Consider the following 19,386-nt stretch of genomic DNA (forward strand, 5'->3'; position numbering starts at 1 on the left):
GTGGCACACTCCGCTATCAGTCTCCCATCAGAGGGCGGGGCCAATGCCGGAAACCTTTCTGAGCCAATAAAAGTGACGCGGTCAGCTTCCAAGCCAATAGAAAAGTGTGCTTTCATATAACGCCGAGTCTGGTCGAATCAGACGGCAGCAGACGGGAGGCCCTCACCTTGACCCCGTGGCCCACGTCATCCAGCACGGTGTAGTCTATGGGCTTCCGAATATACCGCACGGGCCTCTCCATGTTAGCAGGGGCGATGATCTTGTGGGTTCTGGACGTGTTCTTGTTTGTCGTCAAAATGCCGATCTCTCGCCTGGCAACCTTCTCCTTGTGGATATCCACAGTCTGAAAGAGAGAGAGAGAGAGAGGGGAGAGAGACAGAAAGACACAGGGAGAGAGAAAATTCTGTGAGTGCAATATTGGAGCTGTGGGGGAGGGGACGGCCTTTTCATTAAATTATACAACAACGCTCATCAAATGTAATCGAATCATAAAGCCGGTTTACAAAGCTTTTAATCGTGTAACATAGTTAATACACCCCCAACAAAGTCCATTTACAAGACGATAAACAGGAACAAATTGCAGAGCATCCATTTGACTGATAAAGCAATCATGCCATGTAATATAATTATTCTGCAATCAGTATTGACAAGTGCGTGTCCACCGACGCACAAACACAGTTACAGTAATATCAACAATGAGCTCCCAAGAGCCTTCACGTTTCGAAAATGTTCATTGACTGAGTGTCCTCAGATTTTTCCTTTTTTTTTTTTCTTCAGGGGTAGGGAAAAAAATGTATCCTGGTAACCAACAACAACATGGGTAACAGCACCCAGCAATTATTTAAACTGATCGGTTGTGACAGTCTTCATTTACAAAATTACCCATAAGTAACTGCGTAACTGATGCATAAGTAATCTGCAGCTTCGAGAGCCTCTCTTGGTTAATTCACCAGAGTATCATCTGTTCCACCCACCATCCAGATGAGGAAACTGCTGATGTGGATCTATTTATACTAAGCAAGTCACCCTGTGTCAGGCACCCGTTATAAACAAATGAATTATGGAAAAGAGAGAATAATGTATATGCATATTATGCAGGATGGCTACACAGCCTGCATGAGCTCTATATTTCCTCCTCAAAGCCCGAAGGGCTGGAGGGAAGGATCAAGGGCACAGAGATGAATTATTAAAATCCCACTTTGGGAAAGGAAAGCACTGGCTCTGAGCATCAGAGATTGAGATCTGCTCTTTCTGTTGAGTATCTGAGAATGAGATTGGCTCTTTCTATTGAGTATGAGATTGACATCGTCCCAACCACGGAGCTCCCCTGGAGTGGAAAGAACTCCTCATTCCTCCATGGGCAGCTCAGTCACTGCCCGTTTTCTGCCATGGTCTGACAGCGTAACCTCTTTAGACTGTACCTTGCCTACTACTCCTCCACAGGGTACATGCCTACTCCTCCACAGGGCTACTCACACTCACTGTCTTATATCACTTGTATCCTTGTTCTTGATCTTCTAGCACTTTCCTGTTACACATGCATCTAGCACTTTTGTGCTGCATCATTTCGATGTTGTAGCCTTATCTCATATCTCATGCAGTCATGCATTGCTTCTAGTTGGGACTTGCCATAATTTTACTGATTAGTCTATGCTTGCTGCGTGAACAAGACTTGATGTCATGCTAGGACTTGATGAGAATATAACTTATCGGACCTGTTGTAGCTGTTCCATGACCACGTATCACTTTTGTAATCGCTTAGTAAAGCGTCTGCCAAAAATGTAATGTAGAGACAAGACAATTTCCCGTAAGAACTAAGAGAGTCTTCATAAACGAAATATGTTGCCATCTGAACTGGGGTGAAAGACCAGCTTCTTGTTGACGTTATATATCTGATGCGAACATTCAATACATTCAATATATTCTCACAATGTTCTTGGAAGGTTTTGTCAATGTTACACAAATTTATTTGCTAGCTGGGTTCCGAAAGGTAATACCAGGTACTTATAGGGAGCTTATCATTTGCACCTGAAAATTGTGCAAAAACTGAAAAATAATTTAGGAGCAGATCTACAAATTGGGATGCATTAGTGAACTTGGGAAAATGTTAGCATAGAGGCATGGGCATTCACCCTGTGAAAGTACTGCTGAGTGATAGTGATATTTACACAGGTGCTGGGTAATTGTGTGAATGTATACAGAGAGAGAGAACGGTGAGGACACAGTCCTATTGAGAAGATCTTGCTGTCATGAACACGGCTGGACTTTGTAACAGACTCTGTATTCGTGCTTTGACCGAGTCGCCATGGAAACTCAAAAGAGTTTCCCACAAGTGGCTCGCAGCAATGTGACAAAAGTGTGCGTGCGGTAGAGTAGAATTCTAATTTCAGCCTGCCCCAGGCTGCACGCCACACTGCAGTACAGGCACCCTAACTGTGGGAACTTGAATTAGTCATATTAACATCAACAGCAATTAAAATATCTTCAGTTGAACCTGATGACTCAGACCCTCAAACATACTCCACATTTAACCTGAAAAAAAAAACGTTTGTAAATTCTTAAGATTTACATTTATGGACTTTCTTTACTTTTTTTCCTCCAAAGCAATTAAGACGACCTAAGCCAATAAGATCAGATTTAAATACTTTAACTAGTCCAGCGAGGTTATTTGAGAGAAAAATATTCCAGGTGACCTGTAACACGCTAAATCACAGCTCTTCAGAACCGGCACTCTGCCCTGGCTGTTACTGTCCCATGGGCCACGCCCCTCTCTGATTACCGTATCGGCGTGGAGACCGCTTCTCCCGCCTTGGCTTCCCGCACCTCTGTATCCACGGCAAGCCGGGAGACCGGGGCTCTCTCAGCGGCCGCATTTATAAAGGCTGCGACTGGCAGAAGAGTGAGCGATTCTCCTAACCCTGCCCCCTCCCCTGCCCCCCCCTCCCCACCCCTGCAGCTGGCTCCACTGTAAATAATGGATGGAAACCGCCCCAGGCCCCAGGCTACTGCCACAGTATGACAGCTCTGGGTGTCATTTTTTCCCTTTATTGTTTTTTAATTTGTTTCTTTTTCTCCACTGTGAACTGGGCTGCCTTGGTTAGGCCTGACCTCTCCACAGCCTCATGGGAGCTTCTTCTCTCATCTCACAGGCAGTCCCCCGCAACCCACTTTGCTGCAATTAAACCCATCTTGAGGGGAGACAAAGGGGGGGGTGTGGTGGGTATGTGGCAGGACACAGAGGGCGTGGCCATGGAGCTGATCACACTTTAAGAGCGTAACACAACCCCCGCCCCCCAGCCATCGGACCAGGTCACCATTCACTCATCCGTTCATTCTCACTGTTCTCATCCCTCTGCTGACCTCATTTCCTGCCAGTGTGGAGGCTTCCTGTGGGCATTGGAGAACAACGAACATGTGGGTTGCATGTTCAAATCCCAGATGAGACACTGCTTAAAGGTAGCACATTTCAACAGCTCCACTAAGACCACTGCTGTACAACAGTGATAAATAATGCATAGATATATGAAGAGAACTACAGAGGCAGGGATTGAAACAGCACTCCCTCATAGCACTCTCAGCGTCGAGTTGTGCTTGCAGCACCGAACAGACCTGACCGGATAACAGACCTGACCGCACTGGATGATGGACCTGACCGGATAATGGACCTGACCGGATAGCGAACCTGATAAGTGAGCTTGTTCGCCATCGGCTGCACGCCATCTTGAATTGGCCGTCATATTCACCAGAGAGGCTGGGTATCAGTTAGCCCCGTAGCCCTGGCAGCGAGACAGCGGTGTGAGTTGGGGGGGGGGGGTGGTTCAAAGAACAGCCCATTAGTCTTCACAAAGCCCCAGAGGCCAGTGCTGACCTCGCATGCCACGCCCCCCCCGGGGTTTCGGGTGCTTCCTGTGTCTCGCTCTCACGCAGAGCGCGGGTCTGCGGCGGCGTGCGGAAACGCTAAGGGACAAAGGCGGCCGTGATTCGATTACCGCCACCGGGACGCGACGCAGTGCGACAGGGCGTGAGAAAGTGGGGTGCCCCCCGCCCCCCCCGGAAGCCTCGCCTGTCACCGCCCCCACCCCTATCACCCCCGCCAAATTTCACCATACTTCAAACTGTTCCAAACACATGCATAAGGCCTGCCACAACTGATTAAGTGCAGAACCGGATAAACTAAACAGTAACTATCTTCCACACACAGTGTACTGTGTAAATGCAACGTTTCCGCTGGTAAGGTTTTGCCGTGGCGTGGGCAAAGTCCTTACCGCCACACCATAATAAATAAATAATAATAAAAATAAAATAAAAAATGATATATATACTGTATATAGCCTATATATTAAATTCATAAATTAAAAATGTTAAACTTTCTAAATATTTCTGCCTAAATGCACTTTCAAAACCGTACTGTCGCGTCCACATATATATTTTCAAAAAGAGCCTAGGCCGCGCGCTCCGTGCTTGCTTCTTTCTGAGGTGGTCGGAAGACTTGCAACGCATGAAGGTCGCACTGTCTGTCACTTTTTTTTCTTCAGCGACCGAAAGACGACGAAAAGGAAGGTAGCGACACTTCAAATATTACAAAAATACCATAGTGTTAACCACTGTTTGAACTGGACCAAAATAAGTGCCGGTACCTACTCATCAAAATACATACCGTTTAAAATAAATTAATGTTGGTAATCAAAAGAAGAGTCGGTACTCATATACAAGTCCCGACAGCTCCTGCCCATCTCAAGCACTGGCGTTAACTATCATTCGCTGATGACAACTTTTCTTGAGCATCAATTTTGGCTATATAGCCCTCTATTCTTGAAGATAGAACTTCTAGATGGACAATGTGCTCTTTTAATTGTTCTCACCCCACCATAACTCAAAATACAGGCCTATATTGCTTCAATATTTACAAACAATACAAGGGTTAACAAACCTTTTATGGTTTTAAAGTACATCTAAAACTACTTTTTAGCTCTTGCAAACTGCTATTCCTTGTATCAAGAGCTCGTCAGAGCTAAAAGATGGATTCAGATATTTAAAAAAAAAAAAACCTTTAAGAAGTCTCAAGAGGTTATGTTTTCATAGTCTTGAACTTTTTTGCCTTTGCTACACCAACCCCCCCCCCACCCCCCCTTCGGACACCCACCACCACACGAAGAGATCAATTCCACAGGAAACACTGAAATGCAATTCAAAAACTACCAGAAGTTTTATTTTGTCTGCATCATCTGAAACCAGCATGCATCCTCAAAATGGGTGCCAGTTCATATATATTCAGTATGGACTGCAATGCTTAATTTCACTGTAGCTGACTTTCTGGCACAGGCTATGGATTCTTCCATATGATCATCCCATACAATCACAATGGTGCATGTGAACAGGATCTCTTTCTCTCTTGGTCTCTCTTGCTTTCCATCTCTCTCTCTCCCCCTCCCTCTCTCCCCACTTCTCTCTGTGATCCTTCATTATGTCTCCACTGGGAGCAAATTCAGCCATCTCTTTGTATAAGCAATATTTTATGGGTGCTCCATCCTCTGAAATATTGATGTCGAGGTAGCCGCAATATAAAATTGAGCTGGCACAGTTAAATTCAGCATGTCTCACACTTAACTCTCAATTGGGGCGTTTGCAGCGGATGGCACGGCTGGTGTGTGCGGTGGGCGGTGAGGCGGGTGGTGAGGTGGGGGTGGGAGGGGGTACAGTGACAGCGGTTGGCGCTCGCATCGCGGTGCTCAGCGCTGATGCTGCGGAGCCCTCAGCCTGGCCAACGCGTGTCATCGGATGACAGCGCTTTCCCCGTGAATCACCCGCCGCGCGCTCCCTCCATATTCATGGCCGTCGGGCCGCTCGTAAATACGACACTGGGCCGATAACTTCCTGCGGCGGAGGCGGAGGCGGGATGGCAATCTTCCGTAATCCATCAAAACACGCTTCCTGTACCCAGATCACCCTGGTGTTCGGCTGAAAGCCTGGACTCACTATATCCAGAGGGGGGAAAAAAACTAAACTTTAAAAAGAGGCTCTCTTACAAAGTAGGTCTTAACAGTAGTGCAGTTGAAGATAATGTCTTAATACTGCCCCAAGCCAAATCTCCCTCACCAAGAACCTCTCCATTAATTTGCTGATACCATCTGTCTGAAGGCTGATTGGCTCTAAATGGCAGACAGATGTTTATCACGTGACTCAGATTACACTGTATCTCTAGAAAGTGTCTGTTCTCCGCTGAGAATGTATTAAAAGTGACTAAGCCCACCTGCAGGCTTACTTGTAATCGTCGTCATCTGGGCAGCGGGGAAGGGAAGAGCTCTCCAGGAGCAGCCATTGCAGCGCGGCACAGACGGATTACGCATCCCGGGTATTAACGGGAAGGGGGAACGCGGCTTCCAAGACCCAGAGGTGTCTGGGGAGGAAGCGTGGGAGTCCGGCACCGCCCTCAAAGCTCCCGCTAACCCTGCGCGGTGCGACATAACGCCCCCTCCTCCTCCTCCTCCTCCTGCTGCTGCTCTTCCTCCTCCACCCGAAACCTAGCCGTTCTCTCCCCTTAGCACACAAACACATACAGGAAGTAGGTGGGGGCTGCCCTGCGTCTGACTCATTTGTTCTGCAGCGCAGTGTCTGTGTGGGGCACCCTTCGCAGGGCCCCTTCTCCACAGCACAAGCAGTATGACTCTGTTCACTGCTCCTTTTCTTTATTGTCCTAAATTAAAAGTTACTTTCACTATTGAGTCTAAGCACTGGCTACAGAGGGACTTCACATGCAGAACTACCCTAAGAGACCGGACACAATCAGTCAGCCAGTTTATGTACAGGCATCCTAATGGACGGCACACGCTACAGGCCAAGCGGGGCGGGGGTGGTGGAGAACGGTCATCTCCGTCCGGTCCTGCTCTCTCCGCGCTCGTTTTGGGAGAGCAGCTGCGAGGCTTTCGCGGCAGGGTCGTCTGCAGCAGCCGCGTGGGGTGATGGATCTCGCCCTGGGGGGGCAGAGTGTGGATGGGGGGGGGTGGTCTGGTAGTGCAAGCGACCGACAGAGCAAGCTTGTCCTCTGCAGCGAGATATCACTATTCAGAGACAGGAAATTCGGGTTCTAATAATGACAGCTGCCGAAACAAGGCCGTTTCTTTTTTCTCCACTCTAAAGATAATAGCACGCCGCGTGTACCTTTTCACTTTCATAGTGCCGGCCGTGTCTGTGCAGTAACTGCCTGACGGAAGAGAACGAGCGCTTCACGAGCAAAACGCAGCTGCGATGTTTCACAGTCAAGAAGCCAGCATTCCCCCCACGATGTTCTCCAGCTTCCGTAAGCTGCTGGAATGTCTTCGGAGAGACGGAGGAGCAACTCTGCTCCGCTGCTATGACAAAAATGTGCGGAAGCTTCACCCCACAGGTCAGACCGGGGGGCTAACGGAATCACACACAAGCGTTACTGACTCCGGGCGGCCAGCTGACGGGCAGACAGTGGCATTCACAGGTGTGCCTGTCATTCTGAAAAACCTCCTACGTTTCTCAAAGCCTGAGCCAAAATGGCCGCTGAATTAAGTAAGATTAAATTTAGTTTAGGCGGATGCACAAGAGGCATACTGGTATGGACAAGATAAATTTTGTGAATATTTCAACAGTATAAAGAGTGGAAAATAATTTAGAACTGGATGGAAAATTAGACTGTAAACTTTGAAGTGAGAGAAATCATAAGTAAATGGTAATGGTAAATGGACTGCATTTATATAGCGCTTTTATCCAAAGCGCTTTACAATTGATGCCTTGCATTCACCAGAGCAGTTAGGAGTTAGGTGTCTTGCTCAGGGACACTTCGACATGCCCAGGGCAGGGGATCGAACCGGCAACCCTCCGACTGCCAGACAAGCGCTCTTACCTCCTGAGCTGTCGCCCCATACAGTTTAAAACCTCAGAACCTATTTCCAAAGAGCAGCCTGGACTGTGATCACCCTGCACCAGCTAAGAAAGGAATGAAATCGCCATGGAAACCCCTCTCCCAGCAGCGTCTTCCTTGCATTTGGCATTCGGTCAACCCATGACAGCACAAACTGCTGTACTGCGCATGCTTTGGCTTCACACACTTCATATGCACTTGAGTTAGGGCACCATACATGGCTAATCGACCGAAATCAAATGCTTGGCTCAACCCTAATTTTCTGGATAAATATCACCTGGATAAATCTGACAATTGTACAAGATGAATTCCCCATTCCAACACACACACGGACCACCAGACAGACGGACACAGATGCACCGCACACAAGCGCACACCTCGAACCCAGGACCCACCACACAGGAGGGAATGGATTTCGTGGGTGTGGCTGGGTGAGGAAGCGGAGAGCTACCTCACGCGTCCTCTCTGAGTGTGTTCTGCACACGGCAGCCCGGTGTGACAGGAAAAGCACCTCTGCGCCGTGCCTCAGCCCCGTGTGCAAGCGCAACTAAAATACGTTTCCGGCACAACTAAAACAACGGCTAGAGGTGAGTTTCAACCGCTAAGCGATATCATTACACTCAAGCACGTCTAAGCTTCAGCCTTTTTGAGCGCTAGCACAGGGGGCTGATGATTTCCTCTCCACAGGGCAGAGCGTGCTCAGAGTTTAGATCCGCCGCCCCCCTGCTTGCAGGCCCAGGCAGCGATCAGTCAGGAATGCTAACAGGGCTGCTTCCGGTGAGAGGAGCGCCGCTGCACACACATTTTTTTGTTTCGGGTGAAACGAGGTCACAAAGCCTGCTGGACAGGGGCCAGGCATGTGGAGAGAGGACGCCAACCGCCACTCATAAAGACGCCCAAACTCTCACACGCACAGACCACACCCACACGCACCCACCAACGCGGACATCAACACATAGACCGCACACAGGCTTGCACACACACGTGGGCTCACCCTCACACAATCTCACTTTCACACACACACACACACACACTCTCTCTCTCTCTCTCTCTCTCTCACACACACACACACGCTCTCTCTCTCTCACACACACACTCTCTCTCTCTCACACACACACACACACACACACACTCACACTCTCCCTCTCTCTCACACACACACACACACACACACTCTCTCTCTCTCTCTCTCTCTCTCTCTCTCTCTCTCTCACACTCACACACACACACTCTCTCTCTCTCTCTCACACACACACACACACACACACACTCTCTCTCTCTCTCACACACACACACACACTCTCTCTCTCTCTCTCTCACACTCACACACACACACACACACACACTCTCTCTCTCTCTCTCACACACACTCACACTGCTGTAAGAGGTAAGCAGAGCGGTAAGCCTGCCAGCGCTGACTGCTGCTGAACACATGAATGGATGCCGCTGGGCCAGGCTGTCCGGGGCAGGGGGGGCGGGGCCCAGCTCTGGGGGGTTATTAAAGCGTGCCAGGGCCCGCTCACAAACGGGCCGCTGTGGTCAGGCCCGGGAGGGCTGAATGAACAGTGAGCGCGCCGCGGCCCGGCGGCCAGGGGGCAGCGGAGCGCCCGAGAGCCCGGCGTTAGCCAGCGCCCGCCGCGGGCATTATAACCAGCGCCCGCCGCGGGCATTATAACCAGCGCCCAGCCTGCGGGCATTATAACCAGCGCCCATTATAACCAGCGCCCGGCCGCGGGCATTATAACCAGCGCCCGCCGCGGGCATTATAACCAGCGTTATAACCAGCGCCCGGCCGCGGGCATTATAACCAGCGCCCATTATAACCAGCGCCCGCCGCGGGCATTATAACCAGCGCCCAGCCTGCGGGCATTATAACCAGCGCCCATTATAACCAGCGCCCGGCCGCGGGCATTATAACCAGCGCCCGCCGCGGGCATTATAACCAGCGCCCAGCCTGCGGGCATTATAACCAGCGCCCATTATAACCAGCGCCCGGCCGCGGGCATTATAACCAGCGTTATAACCAGCGCCCGGCCGCGGGCATTATAACCAGCATTATAACCAGCGCCCGGCCGCGGGCATTATAACCAGCGTTATAACCAGCGCCCGGCCGCGGGCATTATAACCAGCATTATAACCAGCGCCCGCCGCGGGCATTATAACCAGCATTATAACCAGCGCCCACCGCGGGCATTATAACCAGCGTTATAACCAGCGCCCGCCGCGGGCATTATAACCAGCGACCGGCCACGGGCATTATAACCAGCGCCCGCCGTGGGCATTATAACCAGCGCCCGGCCTGCGGGCGTTATAACCAGCGCCCCCCCGCGGGCATTATAACCAGCGCCCGGCCTGCGGGCATTATAACCAGCACCCGGCCTGAGGGCATTATAACCAGCGCTGAGGGCATTATAACCAGCGCCCAGCCTGCGGGCATTATAACCAGCGCTGAGGGCATTATAACCAGCGCCCAGCCTGCGGGCATTATAACCAGCGCCCGGCCTGCGGGCATTATAACCAGCACCCGGCCTGCGGGCATTATAACCAGCGCTGAGGGCATTATAACCAGCGCCCAGCCTGCGGGCATTATAACCAGCGCCCGGCCTGCGGGCATTATAACCAGCGCTGAGGGCATTATAACCAGCGCCCATTATAACCAGCGCCCGGCCGCGGGCATTATAACCACCGCTGAGGGCATTATAACCAGCGCGGGCATTATAACCAGCGCCCCCCCGCGGGCATTATAACCAGCGCCCAGCCTGCGGGCATTATAACCAGCGCCCGGCCGCGGGCATTATAACCAGCGCTGCGGGTATTATAACCAGCGCCCAGCCTGCGGGCATTATAACCAGCGCCCGGCCGCGGGCATTATAACCAGCGCTGCGGGTATTATAACCAGCGCCCAGCCTGCGGGCATTATAACCAGCGCCCGGCCGCGGGCATTATAACCAGCGCTGCGGGTATTATAACCAGCGCCCAGCCTGCGGGCATTATAACCAGCGCCCGGCCGCGGGCATTATAACCAGCGCTGCGGGTATTATAACCAGCGCCCAGCCTGCGGGCATTATAACCAGCGCCCGGCCGCGGGCATTATAACCAGCGCTGCGGGTATTATAACCAGCGCCCAGCCTGCGGGCATTATAACCAGCGCCCGGCCGCGGGCATTATAACCAGCGCTGCGGGTATTATAACCAGCGCCCAGCCTGCGGGCATTATAACCAGCGCCCGGCCGCGGGCATTATAACCAGCGCTGAGGGCAGAAGCCGCTGCCAGCGCCGCCACCCTTCCGTGTTTCACCAGCTCACGAGCGGCCCGTGGGCACTTTACGGAGCTCCCGCCACGGCAGACATTTTAGAGAGGGACCCCAGCGGGGGCCCTCCGCTGCTTTAGGGACGCCGAGCGGAGCTGCGGTGCGGTTGGCCGGCCGTACCGTCCCGCGGGGACGAAGCGTGGACGGTCTTCAGCGCCGACCGAATCTCGCCGCGACCCAGAGCGACCTCATGCCAGCAGAGCTCACGGAGCGGCACCCAGGGGCCAAATCTGCCGAAGTGCGGCTCCTGCGTTTGCATATGCAAATAGGGCTGTCACTCCGCACTCTAACGAGCCCAAGGAAGCGCGGGCTTCAGAAAGGACGCCGCGTCCTTCGCCACTTTGTCCCCGCCACATGAAAGGGGTCCTCAAGGCCTGTCAGGGCCAGACAGCATTTCATTCATCCCCACAAGCGAGGCCTTTCTCCGGGGATGAAAGCTGCTCAGTGTCCCCTTTGCGCAGGGGCCGCGCGAACAGAGGGCCCAGCGACGGAGCGCGACCTGAAAAGCGGCCCGTTTGAAAGGGCCGGCGTGGGCAGCCCTCCGTGAAAGCCGCGCTCGGGGAAGGCTTTGGGCCGGACGTGCCGGGCTTCATTAATCCGGTCCTGTGTGGGTCGCTTATTTCGCGCGTCCCTGGTAGCTGGCGCCTTCCACTCAATGGGGTTCATTTTTAAAACACTTGGCAACTTCTAGCCCTCAGAACACGCAGAACAAGTTAACTTGTCTGCAGTCACGCGTGCGGAGAGATGGAGCCGTGTGCTGGGCCACCTACTGCTGGCGGACATAAATGAGGTTAAAACTGATTTATTCAGGGGTGTCTTTCCAGTCTTCCGTCTCTTTTTAATCAAACGATTTCTGGTCTGCTGTTGCCTAAGTATCACAGCCCTTTCACGTGAAGACTGTAAGATCACATGCCCACATGATCACAGGCACCCAAGCCAAGTCACATGACCTTCAACATGCATGTTTGGCCATTGGCTGCTCAGCTACACTGCAGCAGTACATTTCCCCATGACAAAATGAGTCGTGGGACGAGGGCTGAGGGATGATTTAAGCAGGTTCAAGTGAACGGTTTCCCTCTCTCGTGCTAGGTACAGAACGCATCAGAAAAACAGCGTGTGAAAAACGCACTTGCACTCCCAAAGGCCCTGAAGGAGGACAGCCGAGGGAAGCAGCTTGTTCCTGAGGAACATGGCCGGCCCACTGAGGCCGAAACGCGCTTTGCCTGATCGATGTTCTGAGAGCGCTGAGCGAGCGTGCGCTCACGCCGAAGAGACCGGAACACCAGGCGAAGATTCTCACGCGCGGGATGGCGGAGAATGCTTAACACCTTCCATAGACTCTCTCTCATTTCAAACCGCTCATCAAGCCCCCCCAACTCCCCATCGCCCTGCCCCCCCCTCATCGCCCCCCCCCCTACAAACCCAATTAATTAACACCCTCCATCATCCCATTTTGGCTTAATCAGAATCCCCATATACTTATAACAGCTCGAATCAGATTTTGAAGTCTTAAGAGGCACTGATTATGTAGAGGCCCGATAGGCCTTAATGGAGCAGGCTAAGACTGCGGGTGCATTGTGGGAAGGCTGACCTGAGAGATGTGGTTTATGGAGGACTCCATCCTGCGGAGCTGGGAGGCCTGGATGTCCAGCAGCTGCAGCACATTGTTGGCCAGGGCATTGATCTGATAGGCCACGCTGGCCAGGGACTGGGTGGTGTACGCTTTGGTCTCCTCAAGGGCCTTACGCTTGTCCTGGGCCTAGAGAGAGGGAGAGGGAGGAAGGGAGAGAGAGAAAGCAAAAGACAGAGAGACAGAGAGAGGTTAGGAACAGGTCAGCCAGGAACATACAGTACACACAAAAACATAGATCCACATACACACAAATACACAATATCTCTGGTTCGACTCATTGCGGCAGAGCAGCCAAGACTGAGCGTTCAATTAATATTGACGAATATAACACAGTTGAGTTTGGCGGTTTGACCGTGGTTATGCCCGGTAGAGAAACACACAGGCCGCTCTGGAAGCAAGGACGGCTGTGTTTCCGATGGTCACCACGACCGCACTGAACCACCGTAACCCGCGACCTTCTCGCGACGGACCGTCACCCTCCCCCTTCCCCCCCCACCCCCGCAGAACTGGGCCAGCGTGGGCCGCGGGCTCAGAGAGGAAGGCTGAGGAAAGTGCTGGCACAGCGGTCGCGGTCACAAGCAGAAGCAGAAGAGAAACTCGGTCACAAGCCGAGAGGCCCGCTCCCCTGCTCCCCAAAATATCCTGCAGGCCCAACCCCGCTCCTGGAAGTGGAAGCGGCGCAGACGCCTCTGGCTCGGGCCATTGTTGCTTCACCGTCACATGATCAGCGTCAGTCTAAGCGAGCCTGAGGGAAGGGGGAGGGGCGCTTTTCCATGCTCAGACACGATTGGTTCGAGCAATTTCCAAAACCGCCCGAGGCAAACTCCACAAATGACTTGGCAACTTAACGTCATTAGCGGCAATGGCCCTACGGATTTTTAAATGTGTGCCGAGAATCATCTGACTAAATGGCCAGACAAAAACTGGTTTTTAACATGCAACATGTTTGACATTTGAAAAAAAGAAATAGGCTATTGCTCAACATCCATCATATCAGCCTCAACATGAGATCTGGGTATTTTATGTCAAAAAAATAATAATTGAGAAAACTGGTCATCTATCCCTTTTGAAACAACGGGGGTGAATACTTCACATTCTCTGGTAAAGTAAATTTAAACAAAGAACACAAATTTGTGGAACTTGCATTCAACTGTGATGGAACAGAGGATTTTCAAATACATTTTAAATAAAAGCAAATCCGAAATGAAATCATTTTGCGGCAGAGTAGAGCGTAAAAACTCACGAGGGGGGTGAATATTTCTGCATTCCACTGTACATAAGCCGGCTCACTTCAGCACGGGGTAACCTACAGAGAGCAGGCCTCATTCCCCTGCTAATTTAACCCAACAGGATCTTAACTGAGATGTGGGTAAAACACGAGCAGTTCGTTGTGAACAGGACTGTCAGCTTGTGCTTCAGAAAGGTGTAAAAACAGCACCGTGTGGTTAACCTGGCCTTCGTACCGCACATCCCTGGCCTTTTGCACAAAGGTGCGATGCCACAGAGGCGGGTTCCTGTTAACGCTGCAGCGCATCTGTCGCTAGCCGGGCGCAAGCGAGGGGAACCACGGCGGCGCCAAAAATAGCATGCTCCTGATTTGGCACGCGAAGCGAACGAGGACAGGGGGGATTGTGGGAAGGCGAGCAGCTTTTTGAATGGGACACGGTAGCACAGCAGCAGATGCTGAGGACGGTGCGAGGCCTTCGGGGAAGGAGGAGAGGTTTCAGCGGAGCGCCATCCCGCCGCCGCGACCATCTGCTCGCCAGGTCGGGTGGCGCGCGTCTCCCGCCCCCGCCGCGCGCGTGCTGGAGAATGCAAGGCCCATCGCGGCCGCGCCCGCGCGGGCAAACGCGCAGCGGCCTGGCCGGCGTGCCCGGGGAGCACCCGCCACACCCCGCCGCTCCAGCGCCCCACACACACACACACACACACACCCGCGACTGCCCGCGAGAGACAGAGAACGCCGCCGTGCTAACATTCCGGAACATTCTCACAGCCCCAGAGAGAGTCCTGTAGAGTGAATTATTAAAATCCTACAGTTGTGCTATTTTTACACCTTCATAGATAACCCTGCTGCTTTCAGCACTTTGTCGTATCTTTAGATGGTTCCGAAAATCCAACATATTCGGTTTAACTTGCCAAAAAGAAGAAAAAAAAAGGAACGGAAAAGAGAACAGCAACTGCAGCGCTAGGTGTAACATGGTCTTACCACCAACATCAAAGCAGTTTCGCATATGCTCAACCAGTAACCGCAGCACTGGGTGTGTGCACAAGCATGCATTTCAAAACCTGGTGACGTCACTCTGTATGCGCACAGACTTCGTTTGAATGCTCCTGCTCCTCCGGGCTTTCACACAAGGCTCTGTGACTCAAGCTCACAGAACCTGTAAATAATTCAGGGGACAGCTGACATGCACAGAATTATGCAGACAGAAGGCAATCAAAGAGCAAAGCCAGCCATATTCCCTGAACCTCGCAGAACGCACGGCAGGCTTTCCCTGTTCAAAACCAGTACGGCACTCAACACTCGTCACAGCGCTGCACTGCATTATACATGAGCATAGAGTGCCAGGGACATTTTTCAATATGAAGTCTAAATTGATTTTACAGATATGTAATTTTTTTTTTATATGGTGACAGAAAAGCCAAAAGAAAATTGGAAGCATTGTGCATACTTTATTACATCCAATTGACAGACAGCTTTTCTGTTGATGTGATGACAGCAAACAACATATACGCAATGCGGTTGCTTTATCATGGAGGCATAAAGTGTAATGCTACGTTGGAGTTCATTCTAACTGCATCTGAGTGCAGGTAGGGAGCAGGACTGTAAGGGTCGTTACTAAGGCAGTATTAGGGAGGGAATAGGCCTGTAAGGAGGCCTATAATGTAATGGGATGTATAAGTGCAGTTGCTATGGCAGTATAGGGAGGAGCAGGGTCTATAAGTGTGGTCGCTAAGGCAGAATTAGGGAGGGAACAGGCCTATAAGGAGGCCCGTAATGTAATGTAATGTATAAGAGTGGTTCTAAGGCAGTATAGGGAGGAGCAGGCCCGTGAGCACTCGGTCAGAAGGAAAGTAACAAAGCCCCTCTACAGAGGGGAAACGCCCAAGGTCAGGGAGAAATGCACCTCCTCCCACTCTTCCTCTTCCTCTTCCTCTAACCCTCTTGGTTTCGCCAAGTGCGAGCCAGGACTACGCCAGCGCTCGACAGAGAGGGTGGGCCAAGAATCCTTCAGCCATCAAGACAATATGACCATTACACAACAAGATAACGCTCGGGTCTGATACAGTGGCCAACTCCCCCGACAGCACGGAAATAAGAACAACACGCCGCAGATCATTTCTGCTTCATCCTTGGCCTTTCCACGCCGTTTCCCTGGCCTGTGTTTACAAACCTCTCAAACGGTAGAGCTCGGGAAAGGAGAACGCCCAGCAGTTTGCTCTCTGGGCATAATTATGGGAACCGATCCAGAAGTGCTACAGGCACACCATCGTAAGGGAGGTGTTGAGATGAGACGGAGGTGAACGCAACCGGCGAGCACTGACACAGCCGACTCGACACAAATTCAAACCTGCAACCTCCAGGCATGTTCCCAACCAAACTATAACACACGAAGCTTGGAGACAGATAGAAATGTGTAGATGTTCATATGAAAAGCTTGGCTCCTCGGTACCACAGCTCCACTGCTAATTGCTTGGCTTTATTCATGCTGCGATTTCAATTTGGCGAAGTGGGAAGCGTTTCCCTCCTCTTCAGACGGGCCTCGGCGGGCCGCGGGCCGCGCGCTGACTCTCGGACCCCCGTATCGGTCGGGGGCCGCCGGCCGCGGGCCAAACCCCGCCTCGTGTCAGCGGGGCTTAAATGGGAGTTCCAGAGAGTTCCGCGGAGAGAGGCGAACAAAGAGCAGCGGTCAGCCCATCGTCACGAGAGGGGGGCCTCTCATCAAAGCGCTCCAGCGCACCGCAGGCTAACGCTACGCTATCTGGGGGAAAAAAATAAAACTGAATGTGGTGAAAGCTACATCGCGGGCAAAGGCAAGCCTGTGGAACGTGCTACTGTGCTCCAGTCCTTGGTAACAGGCTAGCAGCTAGCTAGCTTTCTAATGCATTTCTGAGCTGCTCCTTCACAAGCCAACATCACCTGGGTAAAAAACCCATTTCACATAACGTGCGGCTCACTCCGGAGAAACGGTTTTAGGGACAGGAGCAGAAACCGGACTACAGATGAGCTCTTCGGTTACTCTCATACCCACACACAGCATGCTATGACTCCTACGCGAGTGTGAAAATGACAAAGCCTGGCTTTTAACGCTCCCCCAAAAAAATAATCTTTAAATAATGACTTTCTGCAGCGAGGTCTGCGTTCACTCAATCTTCCAGACTGGAATGCTAACAACATCTGTCCCACTCTGTCACTTAATCTCTCCTTAACAAATACTGAAAAAAGAACAAAATGGAGAGTCTTTCCCTCCCGTTTTTCCCGCTGGCTTAGCGGCGGATTTTTAATCTGATGGTGAAATATCTGAATGAGGGAACACTCGGGCTCATCCTCCCAAGAAGTGGATGCTCCAGGCTGCGGCGGTGACCGCTGGCATTCACCCGGGCACGCGGTGCCAGCTCCACTTCACTCCAGAGCGTGCCACGGTAAGGACGGCCGGTCGACACTGCGACTCCTGTGACGACGTTTAAAAGACGAGACGAGACTGCGATGGTTAAGAAGGGAGCGAGGCCAAACCGCACGGCCTTGTGGGATGCGGAAAGGCATCTGGAGGTCCCGCCGACTTCCAGGATTGTGGGGGGGGGGGGGGGTAGTTGAACCCAATGGCAAAGAGATTACAGGCCCTCTCTAATCTCCGGACAAGAGGACTTGTGCAAACAATGCAGGCCCAGCATATGTCCGTCAAAGCAGAGCCGGCCCACTTTTGCGGGTCAAATTGGTTTCCTGACCTGGATTCTGCGTAGCTTGTGACCCACAACATCTGGCACGCTTCTAGCTCATAGCAGCTATAACATAATTAATCTGGTCCCTTACACAAGAAATTAAAAGCCAGACACAAAAAAATAAATGGTGTATTACCAATCAAACAACACATGGTACCTTTCTTTAGAAACCCCTGAAAAAGCCCCCAGAAGAATTTTCTCCAGGAAAATTCTGTTCAGTTTTATTTGTACAGCACTTTTTACATAGATACCGCAACAAACACACTTTACTGGAACACAGGAAATAGGTACGCTGGGAAAAGACAGGTCAGAAGCATCCAAAGTGCCATTTGAAAGCCGTGAGGCTTTAAATACTGATTCCTACAATTAGCCTAAATCAAGTTGTCCTCATCTCAGTCTTGATAATATATTTTATTTCCATATATTTTCAGTACCTGTAATCTAACAAGCAGTTCAGTCTGTGTCATGCCACCCATCCTAAAATCAGAGGTCCCTTCCTCTAGAGCACATGGCAGAGACTGAGCCAGATCTTTACCAGGACATCCCAACCTCTCACAATGCACAACTGTCAATTGCCATAATACCTGAATGTTCCTTTATTACAATTCAGAAATTCTAATTATAAAATTCTAAGCAAACCAAACCATTCTCTGCTCATGAAAAGAATGAAATGACAGATTGTTGCTTTATCGTGTTCCCAGAAAGTACAGTACGTTCCTTCTCGGTACACAGAGCTTGTGGTGCTACCCATTAAAACAGTAAGCAAGATACCACCTCAGTTGTTTGTTTTAATATAAATCCAAAGTCGCACACACACAAACAGCTGCTATATTTCAAAGCTCGTGGTGTTCACATCTGAGCACTTCACGAAGCCGAGCACGGCAACCGCGACTTCTCTCCTGAGAAAGCTTCTCAACTCAAACTGCTTCAGCAAACACTGAGCTGAATAAATGTCAAAATGAAAGTCAGGCTAAATAAGGGCACCAGGGAAACTAACTGATTTAAACATGGGGACTAAAATATCTGGCTAAAGGAAGAATGGGGGCCAAATGGCTTTGTAGGCAATAAGGGGAAGGAGAGTTGCTTTGGTTTGCAATAAAATAGCGGGCCAAATGGCTTTGGTTGACAGTATACAGCTGTGGCACTTCTGGCAAAGACAGTGGCTCCCAGTGACTCTCAATATGTGAACTACGAAAACCCAGCTAGACCTGCAGGCAAACCGGCATGCGTGTCACTTCCCCTGCCAACTCCCCTGGCTCTTTCCTGTAGGGGGGGACTGGTGTGTCCCAGAACATTGTTAGCCGGGAATCGCAGCTGAGTCACATGACCAGGTAGGAAGCCGCGGGAACATTCCGGAACATCTAATGACAGGACAATGGCTCGCCACTCCCATCAAAACCACCAAAGCTATTCCCACTCCGCACTTCAGTGCTGCCAGCCTGCAAACACAAGCCAGGTGGCTGCTTTGGAACACTCCTGTCCTTGTGTAGAACAGCCTAATAAAAATATCAAACAAACATTTCCATGTGAAAGGTTTGAATGCACATCTGACAAGCCGTGGCTGCCGGCCAAAAATATGCATACATTAGTATAGGCGAGTTGCTTTCATGT

The 19,386-nt window shown here is 51.2% G+C and overlaps 1 protein-coding gene across 10 annotated transcripts in view; it reads right to left on the bottom strand.

Moving 5' to 3' along the window:
- The window catches only part of LOC135260885 (abl interactor 1), a 46,313-nt gene that overhangs the window by 19,998 nt on the left and 6,929 nt on the right, over window positions 1–19,386 (bottom strand). For all 10 annotated transcript variants that reach the window (XM_064346576.1, XM_064346584.1, XM_064346583.1 and 7 more), the window contains exons 2-3: window positions 12,790–12,957; window positions 167–343 (exon numbers count right to left, since the gene is read on the bottom strand). In XM_064346576.1, coding sequence (XP_064202646.1) covers window positions 167–343; window positions 12,790–12,957 — 345 coding nt within the window. The remainder of the gene's footprint in view (window positions 1–166; window positions 344–12,789; window positions 12,958–19,386) is intronic.

Source organism: Anguilla rostrata, chromosome 8 (assembly GCF_018555375.3).
Source record: "Anguilla rostrata isolate EN2019 chromosome 8, ASM1855537v3, whole genome shotgun sequence".
Lineage (NCBI taxonomy): Eukaryota > Metazoa > Chordata > Actinopteri > Anguilliformes > Anguillidae > Anguilla > Anguilla rostrata.